Source organism: Montipora foliosa, chromosome 1 (genome assembly GCF_036669935.1).
Source record: "Montipora foliosa isolate CH-2021 chromosome 1, ASM3666993v2, whole genome shotgun sequence".
NCBI lineage: Eukaryota > Metazoa > Cnidaria > Anthozoa > Scleractinia > Acroporidae > Montipora > Montipora foliosa.
The window spans coordinates 34,022,743-34,039,053 of NC_090869.1; the positions used below are offsets into that span (position 1 = coordinate 34,022,743).

General features: G+C 37.4%; 1 protein-coding gene across 8 annotated transcripts in view; it reads left to right on the top strand.

Moving 5' to 3' along the window:
- LOC137997281 (probable G-protein coupled receptor No18) overlaps positions 1 to 15,365 on the top strand; it is a 41,700-nt gene extending 26,335 nt beyond the window's left edge. For 5 of the 8 annotated variants that reach the window (XM_068843185.1, XM_068843202.1, XM_068843211.1 and 2 more), the window contains 3 exons: positions 5,178 to 5,219; positions 13,173 to 13,249; positions 13,619 to 15,365. In XM_068843185.1, coding sequence (XP_068699286.1) covers positions 13,646 to 14,779 — 1,134 coding nt within the window. In that variant the 5' untranslated portion in view covers positions 5,178 to 5,219; positions 13,173 to 13,249; positions 13,619 to 13,645 and the 3' untranslated portion in view covers positions 14,780 to 15,365. Of the gene's footprint in view, positions 1 to 5,177; positions 5,220 to 6,477; positions 6,507 to 10,624; positions 10,823 to 13,172; positions 13,250 to 13,618 lie in introns of those variants that run through there. The other 3 variants (XM_068843234.1, XM_068843220.1, XM_068843228.1) reach the window with 3 other exon arrangements.
- The last annotated feature ends 946 nt before the right edge of the window (positions 15,366 to 16,311 follow it).

Here is a 16,311-nt window from a genome sequence, read left to right on the forward strand (position 1 = left end):
CGTAATCGAGGCACGAGAACGGATAGATATATTTTACAGATCATACACCATCCATACAATCAATTATTCGCGACCTCTTCGCTTTCTTGTTTTGAAACGTCCTTTCATCATAGTTAGGAAGAACTTTAAGTGTAGCTGAGATCGACTGTTTAGAAAGTTAACCAGGTTTTGGCAGTCTATTGGAGGCTGAAACAAAACAAAATTTCAACCTAAAAAACACAAAATACCATCTACCTTTCATGTTGCCTCACACATCAGCGTAGCAGTAAGAATTTCGCTAAAAAAAAAAAAAAAAAAGAAACAAAATCTGGCAACTGCATAACACATACCGTTTTATAAATTTATTTTCATAAAGTTAAGAATTTATTTAAGGAAAAAGCATCTCTCGCTTTACAGGAAAATTTTATATCTACGAGTAGTCATACTACTGAAACCAAAAGAAAATGCCCTTCTATAACACGTGGACCCTTGTAGACGATTCAAAATTGAATATCTACTGCACATTTTTATGTTAAAAAATAATCGAAATGTGGGTTTCTTTTTTCACCACTGCGAAATAAAAGAATGAATTTTAAGAAAAAACGATTTGCAAACTTGGCGTGTAAGTTGGGGTGATTTTTCACAACGCCTTGAATGGTTAAATATTGAATCGATTTTAATCTATTGACCTTCAAATTATTCATGATCACAAACAGTAGATCATTTTAAAGCATTTTAATCCTTTTTTAGTCTGTCGTTTAGGAACATTGGAATCATCGGATAATAGAAAGTCGACAACTCTTATAATACTGGCTCTTTTAATTACAAAAAAAAAAAAAAAAGCAAGCTATTTCTGAAAAATTATTGCTATTCCTCGACAAATATCACGATAAACTAGAATCTTTAAGGATACACTCTTGATCCAGGCAATCTTCATCTATCAGTATGAAGTTACAATTTCACTCAACCGTTTCACCCAGCGATTTGCAATCATACCAAGAATCAAACACATTTCTGTCCCTATACACAATAAAATTCATATCGGCAATAAAAACCTGTGATTTGTGACCACGCCCATTGATTTGTGGTTTGTTGCTACATACAGCGAAGTCCATCTTAAAAAAAATAAAAAGGTTGTCTCGCAAAACGTTTACATCTAACACGGTTTCAGACTCTAAGGCCATCACTGTCGACAATATAATGGAGTGGAAATTAACGTGGGTTGGGTTTCAAGACATTCCGTGACCGTTTAAGGCTTCTCATCTAACAACAAATACATGTCAAAGTAATTGTCAAAAAGTGAGCGAAAGAGTCATGGAGAGCGACAACAATACCACCTCGTAACCAGATATTAATCAAGTGTTTTTTTTCTTTAGTTGGAGGGAGGGTTGACGAGTATGCTGATCTCTTGTACTTGCTATAATACTGTTTTCAAAGCAATCGCCATCATGTCTGACAAAGGTGTCAATTGACAAAGGCAAGAGACCATGCTTCGGAGCTTGCTTCTCACATGCAAGCCCTATGTGTCAACCGCTGCACGTATCTTTCTATTATTAGAACGCTACGAGTTCTTCGACTCTGCATGCACTGTTTAGAATAGTTATTGTCAAACGAAGACAAAAATAGCACAAACAATATATGAACATGACGCAAATTGAAGTAAATTGATGTAAATTTGAGACTCCTTGGTAAGGGTTAGTTCTAACAATATAAATATACGCGAAAAGATTGACTCCAGGATATATATCGAGCGTTAACGGTTATCCCTTGACAAAAGGCTAACGCTCGCAACGTCAGCTCATATATCATGCTTACTGTGATTAAATTACTTGCATAAACTCGTTTGATAAAGTCAAATTTTCGTGCTTTACTCGCTACCGACGCAGCACGACAATTTCTTGATATTGGTCATCGAGCTGCTGCGGGAGTCTCATTCGCGGAAAATTCTATCTAGACGGATTATGCGTCTTTAGTAAAAAAAACGGCCAATCCTACAACACAATGGAATACAATTGTGACAAAGACGAGCAAGGCAGTATCTTAATTAAAACACTTGCTCAGGTCTATATACAATTCTTTCGTATATCATTCAAAATAACTAGGCCAAACATAATGTCATTGCGTTCGAGGTCAGGAGAACGCATCCTAAACTATACTCACGAGAAGCCTGGTTACGAGCATTTGGCAGACAGAATCTCGATTGTTGGGCGGGAGGGCAGGGTACCGGAAAGGGAAATATGTCACGGAGCTTCGATCTGGCAAGGTGCGCACAGACTGGGCACGAGCATTTAGCGGAAAGAATCTCGACTTTTTGGGAGGTCGAGCAATGTATTGGAAACACAAGTACGTCACAAAACGTAAATTGGGCAGGTGTGCACGCTCCAAACGACAAAAGCATCATTGTGATTCTCGACCTGCCAACTCACATGCAAATAAAAGAAGAAAGGAGGCGATATTGGTCACTCTTGGGACTAAAGAACACTGTACTTCTGATGCCATTTGGTTGCCGTTCTGGTTATTGTCTGTCAAATCATTTGAAGTATATCTTGTTCAAATTAATGTCACACTACTAACTGCAGATAAATGGATTTGCCAACTTCAGTACAGTAATTCAAGAGTATAATAAATTGTTGTTGTTGTTCACAAATACAAAATTGAATGCCTGTATAGGTTTGACTATTGACCAAAATACGGTGTTGGCTCTTCACTGTGAACGAAAATTGTTCTGAGATTTTGCCATATTATCTGAACCAGCGGGCGATGTTTAAGAGTAAAGCTCTCTCGTTAAACTTCAGAAGTAACATATTGCTTGACAAAGGACAGTTGTAAATAAGTACAGTAGTAGGTTTTGACTTGGCAAGTTCATTTACCAATAAGTTCCCTTCAAAACAGCTGAACAGAGCAATCAATTTATTGCAATCTATTTGATGATCTAATCTTTAGCATAAAAAAAAAAACAAAACAAAACAAAAAACAAAACAAAAAAAAAAACGATGTTTTTCCCTATGCTCATGACTCCGCGATCTAGTCTGCGCATGGAATGTCACCACAGAAAAACGCATGACGCATGCATACGTAAAGCCATGCACTAGGAAGCCTTTGATAGTCGTAATCCAATTAATCCATGAGCTGTCTCACAGGAGCCTTTGAATGAAGCTGGAAACATATTACCTGACCTAGCAGCTCATTTTGTGCATATATGTATTGTCATAACACCTAATGAAACAAGAAAAAAACAATTTTTTAATGGATCATTTCCTACAGAAAAAAGCGAATCGTTTTCACAGGATTACTATCAACCGATAGCACTTTTAATGAAAGAAAGAATGAATGAATGAATGAATGAATGAATGAATGATTGAACGATTGAATTGGTGCTTAGTGTGCTGTGTCACTTTTTATTATATGGAGGAGAGTGTTTTACTGGGAACTAAACCACTCGTATATTCCATACGACACTTCATCCGGGACCCGAGTGGCGTATTTTCCATATGTCACCTTTGTGAGTGTCGTATCGTTCAATGACGTCACGATTCCCGCCTTTTTTTCCCGCCTTTTTTTATAAAGTCCAGCCGTATTTGTAAAACTTGACTACTTTGAAACACAATAAAATCGGAAATATTCAATATTTAGTCTCCATATAATAAAAAGAACATTACACGCTGGCTCGAAGATATGAATTTTATGTTCTCGTGGCAAGAACAATATCTCACGAGTGAGCGAAGCGAACGAGTGAGATATTGTTCTTGCCACTCGAACATAAAATTCATATCTTCTCGCCACCGTGTAATATCCTCCATGTATGTAACCGCCCGGTGAACTTTGTAACCGGGTCCATCAGCATGGATTGTGGGCGCATGCAAGGGCGAACTTTGAACTCCGAACCGCCATATTGAACTGAAAAACAGTTTCCTTATGTTATTATTTCGTTGAGCCGTTCCATTTACCCAGATTTTTATAGTTTATTTTATCATGTGATTGGCTTTTAAGCCAATCAGTTTAAAAACTGATTTACCCTTACACAGGTTGGGAGCTTGCTCGAGTTTACTTCGGTGAGATTTAAATATGACTTAAAAGCTGTCACGGTATTAAGCCAAAACGTTCTTAAGGTCCCGCAGGGTATATACCGCATGTTTCTTTTTTCAAGCCTTTCCTATGTTTCTTATTTCACGAAAAGCTTAAAAATATGTCAGCAAATAAAAGGAAAGGAAGCAGAAAAAATTTAACGACACTAGTCTTTCTGCAATAGTAAGCAATCATTAATTTGCCTTTACAGCAATTAACAAGAAAATTTCACTCGCATATTTGAAAACGAAGTGAAATGCTTGAAGAAGACATGACTTCGTATCTTCTTTGTTCTCAATTCTGTTTTCAGAATGATCATAATTCTTAATTACGATAAGATCTAGAGTTAACAAGCCACGGCATGTGTGTGTGTTTTTTGTTTTAGTGACTGTAAAAGTTCAACAGTCTGATACTATAAAGGAAATTGGAATTCACTTCGTTTGCATTTTGCAAAGACAATTTCACAGTAAATATGTCATGGTCTAATAGCTTAAAAACAAAACATTTCTAACAGTTTCCTTAAAAGGGTACATACCTTTCTTGAGTTTAAAAACCTAGAAAGGCAAAACAACCCTGTTAACATGATACCAATAGTTTTGAATCATAAATGAGAAACCTTCACTGTATTATTCCAAATATATTTCTGAGAGCCCGGCAAAAACATAGTTGCAAGAAAATGTCGGATATTTTCGTTAGCAACACCGAGTGCAAAAATACTTTTGAAAAGATGACGTATAAGCACTTCCTTGGACACGGCCTTCACGCAAAACAATGACTCTTCCGTAGATGCAACAGAGTTTATTTTCATTTTTCAAACTATCGATCCATCTTTACCCAGCTAGGCTTCCATTGGTTTCTCGATTTGAACATGATTACGAAGTTTGAAACGAACAGAAGTTATTTCCGCTACGTAGCGAAATATTCAACGGCAAATTGTGTTTCTCAGTTGTACAAGGGAAAATAGTTTTTGCTCTCTCTTCCGACGTCCACAATAATTGCTTTTTCCAGAAGAGAAACAAACTGCAGGAAGCCTTTCAATGCCCACATTACGCTTTGACAGTTTGGGTGTTCTACACCTTAAAGGTCCATTGGCGATCAATACAAACTGATATCGCTGCTTTTATTTGTCATAGGCTAGCTTACACAAGAACACAAAGACAGGCGAAGAGGCAAGGGTAAGTTAAAAAGCTCTAAAATTGTATTTTCTATGTTAATTTTTCAAAAAAAAAAGGCCTTAAAAGCCTATTTTCTTGGGTTCGATAATTTCTAATTAAAACGTACATAACGAGCAAAGGTGAATGCAATTAAATCAAATTTTACAGAAGGTACACAAACACTTTTCGACGATAAAAGCTGCGAAAAATGCTCCATTGAATTCATCCTTGGCGACATGAAAGGAGTACAAGTGAATTCTTCAATTAAGATGATTACTTTGACAAAGTGACAAATCCTGTAACTTTTTTAAAATAAATGGTCCATTTTCAATGTGCAAAAGATGACATACGTCAATGGAACTCAAGAAAAAAAGGTTGAAGCGATTGCTGTTTACTAAAGGACTCAAAACAACGTTGTCAAAACACTTCGTTCGAGCTTTTCAGATCAATAAGGAAATTCCACTTCAGAAATGACGGCTTACGTCAGCATATCTTGGCAGTATATAGTTTAGGACTGGATCGAGTGTACATGCGTGGAATGCTAGACGCTGTAGGCACCTAGCTCCACAAACCTCTTCTCGATTGACAGAGATAAAAAATGCTAGGGACTGTTTTAGAATCACGTTTCTCGTTACCAAAACTCGCCGGAAACCCGATAAATCTTCCGAAATGTGATAACCGCGTTCAGGAGCACCACAAAGTTATATAACGAATGCTTAACATGTTATTGAACAGCAGGGGGATAAGACAGACCTCATCGTTACCATACTCGCCTTCGACCACCTGACGCAAGGTTGGGCAAAACAAATGTTTTTTGGCTTCAATGACATTCGGACAAAAGGCCGTTTCTTAATTAATTTAAAACGCGGTGAGCATCATGCTTCCTTAGCTTTAGTCAAGGATACAACAAATCTGCCACAAGTGTTATAACGTGATAAGGTGTCATTTTTTTTTTTTTTACACTTTTCCTAATTGTTCTTCTTTTGTAAAAATTCTTGGAATGTAACTGTCTGCGTTCTAAGAATGGAGTAGCCTCGAAACTTCTTTACATCCTCAGGACTGATTTATTGCGCTACAAAGCTCTTTTTTTGTTCTTGTTTTCATTTTAAAATGGCTTTCCCAGAAGCTGACCTCATTTGAAAAAAAAGGTTACCGTTCGACGACTTTCATCTACATTTTTTGCTCAGATGCCGAAACTGAAAAACGTTCCAACATCCACCAGCTAAGAGATCTCCCGACTTACCAGGTTAACACGGCATGGTATAATCACGCTTGAATGAATGAATCTTTCAAATGATTATTACACAGGTATTTACAATATACAATTAGGAGAACTGAGGAAAAAATAGATTTCTTCGGTTTTAATGTGTGTGCACAGTGGTCAAAGCATCTGAGGATTTGAGTTGACCACTGTTTTTCTTCTTCTTATTTTTTAATTTACAAAAGGTAAGCAATAAATTGATTGAAATAAGGATCTTTTTAAAAGGTATAGGATATATGTTAATTACAGAAGTATATTTTAAAATTTTATTTTAAAATGGGGCAGCATTAGTAACCAAAATTATAAATTACTATGAAAAACCTATTTCTGGGGTCACATCCAAAAGTAAGAGCAAAGAAACATTGCTGGAGAAAATTAAAAAAGGCTTACTGTGTCGATGACGAAGTCTTCTGGAATTATGCACTCCAGTTGCATTTGAACAAATTTTACTTGAAGACGATCTTCAAAGAAGGGGAATCTGGGATTCCGTTCACGGCTAAAGGTCACGTGACCAACCTTGCCGACAGAATGTATTTTTATAAACATTGAAGTCATTTAGCTGAGCATTTCACAGCCATCACCAGTGAATGTTGCCGGTACGTAAAACCGCCCTCATCCATATTATATTTTTTCATTGTCTGAAACACTGCATGACTATGTTCCAACGAGAATAAATATAGAAGCTCTAGCAAGTTATTTTCTTCCTTATTTTAATCTAAAGTACAAACTTTCTCGACTTTTCCAAAGCCAAACCGTCTGCGAAACGTTAACTTGTATCCTGAGGTTTCTTATCAGTAGGGGGAGACGCGTGAACACTACAAATTGAGAAACGTGCACCAAAATGACCTACTTTTGTAAGTTGGTGTTTAGCAAGGATCAAAGGAACGTAAGAGCGAAAAAAATCGAAGCGAAACCGGCCAGACGTGTGCGAGATGGAACTTAACATTGAAGCCTCAAAAGCTTTTGCCGCTCGAAGTTTTGAAACTTACCATATGTATACAATTTATACATGACGTCTGATCTCCATTTAAAGTTTTTTAAAAACACTTTTCATGATAAATCGGTAAAGAGAGCGGCTAATAGGTTGAAATTTAAATGAATATAACAAAAGCGAGAAAAACTCGTAAATGAGTATAAGTTGTAATTTAGGGCCTTAACCTGCACGTCTCAGATCGCAAACTCTCTTGGAAGGTGTCAAACGCGTTTTAGAGAGGTAAATTCTGCGAATCAAAGTTTTGCCTAAGTCTTTTTGTTTGCTTTTTATATTTTGAAGCCAAGTGACATTATTTATTTATTTATGTATTTATTTATTACAATCTATGGGATAAAACTTAAATACAAAAAGCCAAGGGATAATCGGCAAGAGAGTCCTGAACCCCATACAAAGACAACTGTCCTATACGCAACGCAATGTCGGTCCCCGTCGCAAATATCCCTTAAAACAGAGATTGAAAGAGTGCAGAGGAGAGCGACGAAATGGATCCTACAAACTCGTTTCGGGGAAATGTCCTACAAGGACAGGCTTCTAGTCTTAATAATTAAACCTTCTGCCACTAACCTTTGACCGTGAACTCAAAGATATGGTCCTTTTCTTTTCTACAAAACGTCTGAACAATCTTACTGATCTAAAGACTTTGTATCTCTTGCCTGCCATGGCCGTACCAGACTCGGTTCTTCTTGAGTTCTTATGTAAAACAAGAACCTATCAGTCGTCCTACTTTATCCGAATTGTTAAACTCTGGAACTACATGTGTAAACTGTCTCCGCCTTCAAATTTCTCCACTCCGGAATCCTTCAAGAACTTTATTATGTCTCATCCTATGCACTAACCTAGGACCTCTTTTGATGCCGACTACACCTGTATCTGGACCACGATAAGAACCTGCCCCTGCCATCACTAGCTATTGTATTTCTTCTTCTTCTTTTTTTTAATCTCCTTTTTATTCATTTATTAATTAATTTGTTTAATTTTTAATATAATATAAGGGTTTTGGGTCTTCGTATTAAGTGCTACTGTTGCGTGTTTCTTTCTTTCTTTTTTTTTTGGAAGTCAAACCCAATAAAGCTGTTACAAAAAATCGTAACTGCAGCATGATGGTTTAAATGCTCCAAAAATGCGACGACAGTTCGTAGGTAGGAACGACACCCAGAAATTCAAAAACCGAAGCCGACTTTTTCTTCAACAAATGAAAAAAATACCCATAGAGCTAACCAGTACTTGCACTACTAATACACTTCATTCCTTGCTTTCTTCAAGCCTTCACTAAATGAAGCAAAGAGAGGAAACAAAGTGCTTGCACAATATGTCAACAATTTCAGATTGTCGTAAAACAATTTTTTGGGTCTGATGCTTCCGAAAGCATATCGTGTTATTAAACAGGAAATTGTTTGTCATTTGTGCAGTTGGGGAAATCTAATTCTTTTTCAATTTCTCTCCCTTTTTAACAAAGCTAATTGTCCGAATAAAGTCTAAGCTCTGACCGGCACATCATTTACGACGGGAAAAGCGTTTTCATAAATTGTCAGAGAATATCATTCATATATGCACAAATGTGTAAGGCAAGAGATTCGGCTGTTATAGCCGTTAATTGCATAATTAGACAGAGAAGACTGTTTTTTCGGTTATCGTAGTTTTCCAAGTTTACCCTAAGGCTATAATCATCACAAAGGCGGCTTCAGAAAGAATGCTCTTCGAAAAACAGACGATAAATGACCTTCATCGATCACTGATTCAAGGAAATACCACTGCGTATCCAAATATTTTTGCTCAGGGCTCAAAGATCCAAAACTCTGATTTTCTCCACAGTGGAAAACCAACTACATTCAAGTTTTCACCTCACGAAAGGCGAACGTCAATAGAAAAGCGAGGAAAATGAATTTCCGCACAATAAGAAATTCTAATTGCAGTTTAACTTATGAATGAACTGATTGGGTATCATTTGATTAGCTCGACTTGGCTTCACTTCACAACCAACTTTATTTTATAGCCTGGTCTACCTTTTAATAGTCATTCGCAGCGCTTTCGGCAACTGCGTAGTGAACTCTGCATTCAGTGCAAGACATTTCAGAAATAAACTCTCTTCCCGTGAGAAGACAAGTCAATTTGGAAGACTGAAAGAACTTTGGGAAATGAGCTAGGAAATATGCAAATATCGAGTTTAATTGCGTTTAAAGGGTCATATCGTCAAATAGTTCAAATTCCACGATAAGGTGGGAATGAAACGCAAAAAAAAAAATAAAAAAAAACGAACGACGGCTCTAGAATCGCCAATAAAAACAGTAGAGCATGGGATAAGGTAGCGCAAACAACTGGATTAGCTTTAAGCGAAACTGCATAGGTAAAATCTTGTAGCTAAAGAGAAAAGGCTCAAACAGCAATTCTTTAATTTTCATCAAGGACACTTGCTCATATTTTCCTTCGACACCAAATTCAGCAAACAATGCACGGTGCCATGCAATTGAAGATTTGACCACTGTACATTTTTTTACTTGTTTCCGCCGCTCTGACAGATAAGCATTTAGATGGTCATTGATTAAGCTGATTCATCAAAAAGCCCGGATAGACAACGGTTCAGTTTTGACTATCGTCCAGCAAAACAGGATGCATTTTAAAACGAAAAATTGTGAGCAAAAAATGTCCTTTTTTGGAAACATCGCTCACGGTACATTTAATTAAAAGGTTGGAACAGCTAGCAGGTGCAGGACTATAATTGGCTTTTTAGGTCACTTGTTTCGATTTCCAAAAAAATATATATCAATATATTATCTTTCTACAAGAGCTGTCTATCAAAAATAGTGTATCAGTGGCTGACCGAATCACAGTCTTACTCTGTCAAGACATATCCTTCATTCCACCGCCAGGAAAGTGTCAACGACTAGAGCTTTATGGGCTATTATTGACTGCTAAAACCTGGGAGGAGTACAAGTCTTCAAAGCCAATATAATTAGTCACCAAAGAACATTGATTTATCCACAAAGAAACAAAAATACCTTTTCCAAAAAGTGACGCGTTTAATGTTTTTTTTTTTTATTAAAGCGTTAAACCCTTTGGTGTTGTATATTATAATGAAGCAAACAGGGTCATAAATTACAGCCGAGGAAATAACATCAGTGTCAGATTGACATGACACTAAAAATAGCGGAGATACAATCGGCTTAATTTACGAGGTCTCTTGACTCCAGCCTGATGATCTCCTTATTAATACGATGGGATCAACCGCATAAGCTTCACAGTTATTGGTTTTCTATCAATCTAGCTCTGAATCTAGCCATAAGTCGCCGACATCACAAAGAGAAACCCGGCTAACCACAGTGAAATTCCCTTCATACAAGGCACTAGCCCAAGACGTTTGCAAATTGTACGGTAGGGTCTTTTAAATTCGTCTGGTGGGGTGGTTGTTTAAACGTGATGGCGATGGAAGTTAACAAATGGCGTCAACTGCCAAAGAAATCGTTGCCCTTCGGTGCCTTCACTGTTGAGCTACTTTTTAATAACCTCGCAAATGTGAAGGCCACAGCTTGAAAAACCGAGCTTGTGTTGAAAGATTTTGCAAACTGCCGTAGTATAGGTATTGTTTTGTTAACTGGCATCCATTGCATATTGCTCGTGACCGAAAGAATGTGGGCAGTTCGTTGGAGAAGGTAATAAGTTACACACTGGTCATGCCAAATGCCTGAAAATTTTGACGCTACAGAGATGTTATTTACTGATACAAAAAGGAAGCTAAAATGGCATAAAGCGAAATTATCATCGTTTTCCCCCACAAACCAAACCAAAGGTGCCAAAGGCTTTTAGGAATTCTAAATGAAATGACAAACGTCTTTCGAGTATGGCTACAAAAGGTCAAGAACCAGAAATAACTACTTTCGCTTCTGTTTCAGACGAAGGGTTTTTAGTCTCAGTGCCTCGTTTATGAACTCCTTACAATAGTCGTTTTTGTTTAATACATATTCAATGATGAGAATTTACATTACAAGAACAGAAGTAAATCAATCCTAACATGGCTGAGAAATGTATGTCAAAGCAAATATCAGATTTCACAGTTTCTAAGTTATCGGTTCGAACATCTTCAATACTTTAGGTTTTTCAAGGACCGTTGACGTTTTCACGAAAAATTCATTTTAAAGTTTTACCGCAACGAAAAGTATGCATTTGATCCTCCCGAGAAAATTAATGAATGTAAAGGCGTCTAGCAAATTTTTTTGTCAAAAAGGATACATTTTGATTCTTGAAAATAAATCAAAAGGTAGCAACAGTGCTTGCCGTCTTTGGTTAATTTTCAGGTAAGTACCCGCGTCCCAGCTGGAGACATCGAATTAAAACAAAACATCATGCAATTTAACAGCTTTCAAGCGTTTCATTTACACATAATATGTGTAATTTCTGGAGCACTACGGAGAGAAAAAAAAAAGAAAACTTTTTTTCCATTCCTTTAGTTTTGTAGAATGTCAGAGTAAAAGGATCTTGGGGAAAGGTCTCACGAAAATGAAACTTGGCGTAAACATTGGGTGACGATAACAAAACAGTTGTTAATTTGTGTTTCGTTTGCGTTACTTGCTCTTCATGTACTGCGATGCGAAGGCAAATTCAAGCTCCATCAGGGGCAAAACAAGCAGGCATACGTATTGGGCGGTATATTGTGCCGGCAACTTAAAGTTTTTTTTTTTCACGTTTTAGCTTAGCATCCGTGCAAATTTTGTGCCAAGTAATTCAACCCACCCTGAGGGCAAATATATGTTATGTTATCTCAAACAGCAACATGTTTAGTATTCCATTCTCCAAAACAAATAAGTTTTTCTGTAAACTTATTGCCTTCCAAAATCTTAATTATCTTTCAAAAACTCATACCAAAATGATTGAATTCTCGAGGAAAAATGTTTGATAAACCACGAGATACAAAATCAGTTCTGATCGATGACGTTGCACTCGAATGCAACTTAAAAGGTTGTTCTGAACTTGAAGCCATGATAACTATAACTAACGAAGCTTTGTATATTTTCGCGATGGATTCATTCACTCTTGAAAACCAACCTCACAAGAACTCACTTTCAAGAATGGACAAAATTAATTATTTCCAATGAATGATTTGGAGATCCACTTCATCAGGTGAAACCATTAACATAAGGGTCCATAAGACAAGTTACTTTATTTTAAATTTACAACAAACATTTCCTTTAAAACATTACCGGGGTAATAAAACTACCACCGGAAAAAGAGATTTTGTTTTTGTTTTTTTTGACACTTAACGATGTACAGTATACCGATATTAGTGCGACAAGATGGCTTGTTACGCCCACATTTCAAAACCAAAATTGGGCATTTAAAAAAGGTACAAAAAGCCTCAATGGCTCAAAAAATTCTCTTAAAATACTTCATGTGTACTTTTCTCATAAAAGAAGTATCTCGCGGGGAACGCCGAAAGAATACATTTTACCGATCGTTATGTAACCTCCTTCGATTTTTCAACGCATAGTACTGTTTGGGTGTGTGGAAAAAGTTTCCGTCAGTCGAAATAAAACAAAATGAAAAGCAAACACTGAGGTATGAAAAAAATAAAATGTTAGATTAACCGCTATTGGAGAAAAAACGATCAGTTTTGTGTTGTCATTTCGGTTAGCTGTGTATACTGCCTCTTGAAAATCTGTATTAAAGATAAGATGACAAAGAGCCAAATCGCTGCCGTATGTTCTAATAATGAATGTTTTCTTTTCAGTGTCATAAAAAGATTTTTCCACGATAACAAAGAACCAATAGAATTCGTTACTGTGAAGTCTATAACTTTGATACAAGGTGAGTAATACTATTCCTTTTTATGTTGGTAAACAATAACATTTACATTTGGCAAACGTGCATCGCAAAAACGACAACTGGTTGTCAATCCATGCAAAATGTTTGGGAAAATGAAGAGATGGTCAACGGGAACTCTTCACTAGCGCTTTAATTAAACTTCGAATGATCACTTCTTAATTCCAGCCATTTAATTGAAAGATGTGAGTTTTTTTTCCTTGCATTTTCAACATGCACAAAAATCTCACCAATAATTAATCTCTTTTGTTTCATGCACAATTGCCACGCTTGATTCCAGAGCCTTTGTTCTTAATTCAAAAGTGATTTATGTTGATGAAAAATTAATAGCCGAACATAATATTTTCTCGACAGCGACGTGAGCGCAAACAATCCGGAGAAATGTCGGGCAATGGAACAAACACAACTTCCGCAAAAGCTGGCATCATTGCTTCTGCGACATTTAACACTATAATCATGGTACTGACGATTGTGGGAAATATACTGGTGTGCTTTAGTGTGTACTATTACCCGCGTCTTCGCAGACCAACAAACTACCTTATCGTCTCCTTGGCGATTAGCGATCTGCTTGTCGGGTTAATGTCGCTTCCGTTCAGGATCTGGCAGACTGTCAACGGGGAAATATGGCCAAGCGAATTGGGAACGGCAGGTTGCCAGTTTTGGATCTGGATCGATATGGTTTGCTGTGGTGCCTCTATACTTAATCTCCTTGGTATCAGCTTCGATCGGCTTATAGCGGTGAAATGGCCGCTCACTTACCGCGAAAACATGACTGGAAGACGAGCATTTATGATGATAGCGTTTGTATGGCTGTACTCGCTAATTTTCGCGTCCCTTTCGTTTGTGAAGTGGGGTGGCAAAGAGACAATCAAAACCTGGAAACAGTGCTCTATCCAAGCCAAGGTGTACATAACCATCGTTGCTATTGCAGCCTTCTTCTTTCCGCTTGTGATTCTCGTTATCAACTATGCAATGGTGCTGAAAATCGCCATAGGGCACGCGCTTCGCGTCCAAAAAGACAAGGACGCGATTGCTATGACGTTTTTGCAAGAGGGGGACAATGAAGAGACCAGCGGAAACGCCAGTTCTCCAACATCATCAACCACGAGACGAATATCACTTGGCAAGAGAAGCTGCGACCCATTGACAGATTCCCATAAGCTGCGCAAGCCATCGGGTTTGCAGATTATGCGGCAACTCAAGGCGACCAAAACACTGGCCATAGTGGTGGGAGTTTTTATTGTATCGTGGTTCCCGTTTTTTGTGATTTTTCTCGTGTTTCAGTACTGTTCGAACTGCTACAAGATGGCCGAGGAGCTAAAGTCCACGTTAATTATAGTCTTTGTGAATGTTCTTCCAGTCAGCAATTCAGCGGCAAACCCGATCATTTACACGTGCTTCAACAAAGAGTTCCGCACAGCTTTCCTACGAGTCCTGTACAGAATCACAGGAAGATCTCACATCAAAAGAAAAGCACATGCTAATGGCGGAACAGAGAAAACGTGTTACTCGTAGAAGTCGGCTATCATTATCTGTTATGGTGCACCCGAAATTACCGTAACAACCAGTGAGTTGTGTAAAAAAACATCATTTGTTTTGTTCCTGTAGTAATTTTGTGATTGCCTACCAAGAATGGGGTATAGGGCTCCAATCGACTTTCAGGGTGCAGTCAAAAATTGATTTGTTGCACCATCTAAAATAAGAATTGGTTGAACACAAATAGGATTACAACATCAGTAAAATAAGACAGATTCTATTCTACAGTACTATACTTGCGAAACCATTGTTAAGCATTTGGAAACCATTGTTTTATCAAAAGAAGATTGCCTGGTGGGCGGGGATTTTGATATAATCTGTTATTATCATAACACCTTTTGATCGCTACCACAAAGTTCAAAATGCAATTTGAGCAAACTATTAGCTTTCGGTGGCTAAATATAAAGTCTATGAAATATGTCGATTTCTTTTGTACAAATCGGGTAATGGAAGTAGAATTCGTTATCAGTTTTATTTGCTACTTGCCTAGTTGTTTTTCATAACTTCACAGTTTGCCATATGTCAGTTGTCCAAGGAGGTTTTGAAATATATCATCTCTATTATCGTCCACGTCTATTCTTCCAGAGGATGTCGCGTTCAAACTGTTTGTAACCATGAGCTGTATAGTTTGCATGTTCAATCCTGCGATTTGATAAGGCCGAGAACTACCAAACGTATCGTAAGCTGTCGTTGGACAAGGAGCCATTTTTTCTATCTGACTCACCGCTAAAAGCCGTTGCAACATTTACACACACAAAAAAATGGTTCCTTTCGGAAGCCTTAATTGACGCCCCAGCGGGAAGTATCTATATCTCTGTTATTGATCGCTGTTTACAACCAAACTGGAAAGGTAAGAAAGGTGGAATGGTAATCTGTGCGTCAAATAACTCAAAATATGAATTTTTTAAAAAGAAATTGTCTGTCAAGGTTCACCGATTTCTTTAAATTTTTTAAGTATTGCTTTGCAGTGTTAGCGTCGCACTGCGATATGACAACGTTGGATTTCACCGGCCGAATGTGCGACATTGCAAACGCAGGGAAATGCATATGTGAATTATTATAATGCATGTGCATACGCAATTAACAACGTAAGAAATAGGTGGAATCGGCGCAAGGCACTTAGAATGTACACTGACACTGCACTGACACAACGTTGCGCTTGTGTTAAACATGTGAACCTTTTTTGAGTGATTTGCAACCAAAGTTTTGTGACCCAAAGACATTTAAGTAAAAGAGGCCAACTTAGAAAATTACAGTTTGGACAGTGTGTTCATTTATATTGGTGTGGACTGGCAGCTAGAAAATTAATGATACTACAAAGACTCTCCATTCATTTTATTGTACTTTTGTTAACACGTATAAATAGAATTATGACTTTCCATGAAGAACCTTTTCCTTGAATAATAAAGCACAAAATAGATGACAAGCTTTCTTTCAAATAATTCTTCGCTGTCACATTTCCAATTGATTTTTTACCTGAAGACTGTGCAGTGTTGAGTATAGTTTGTATA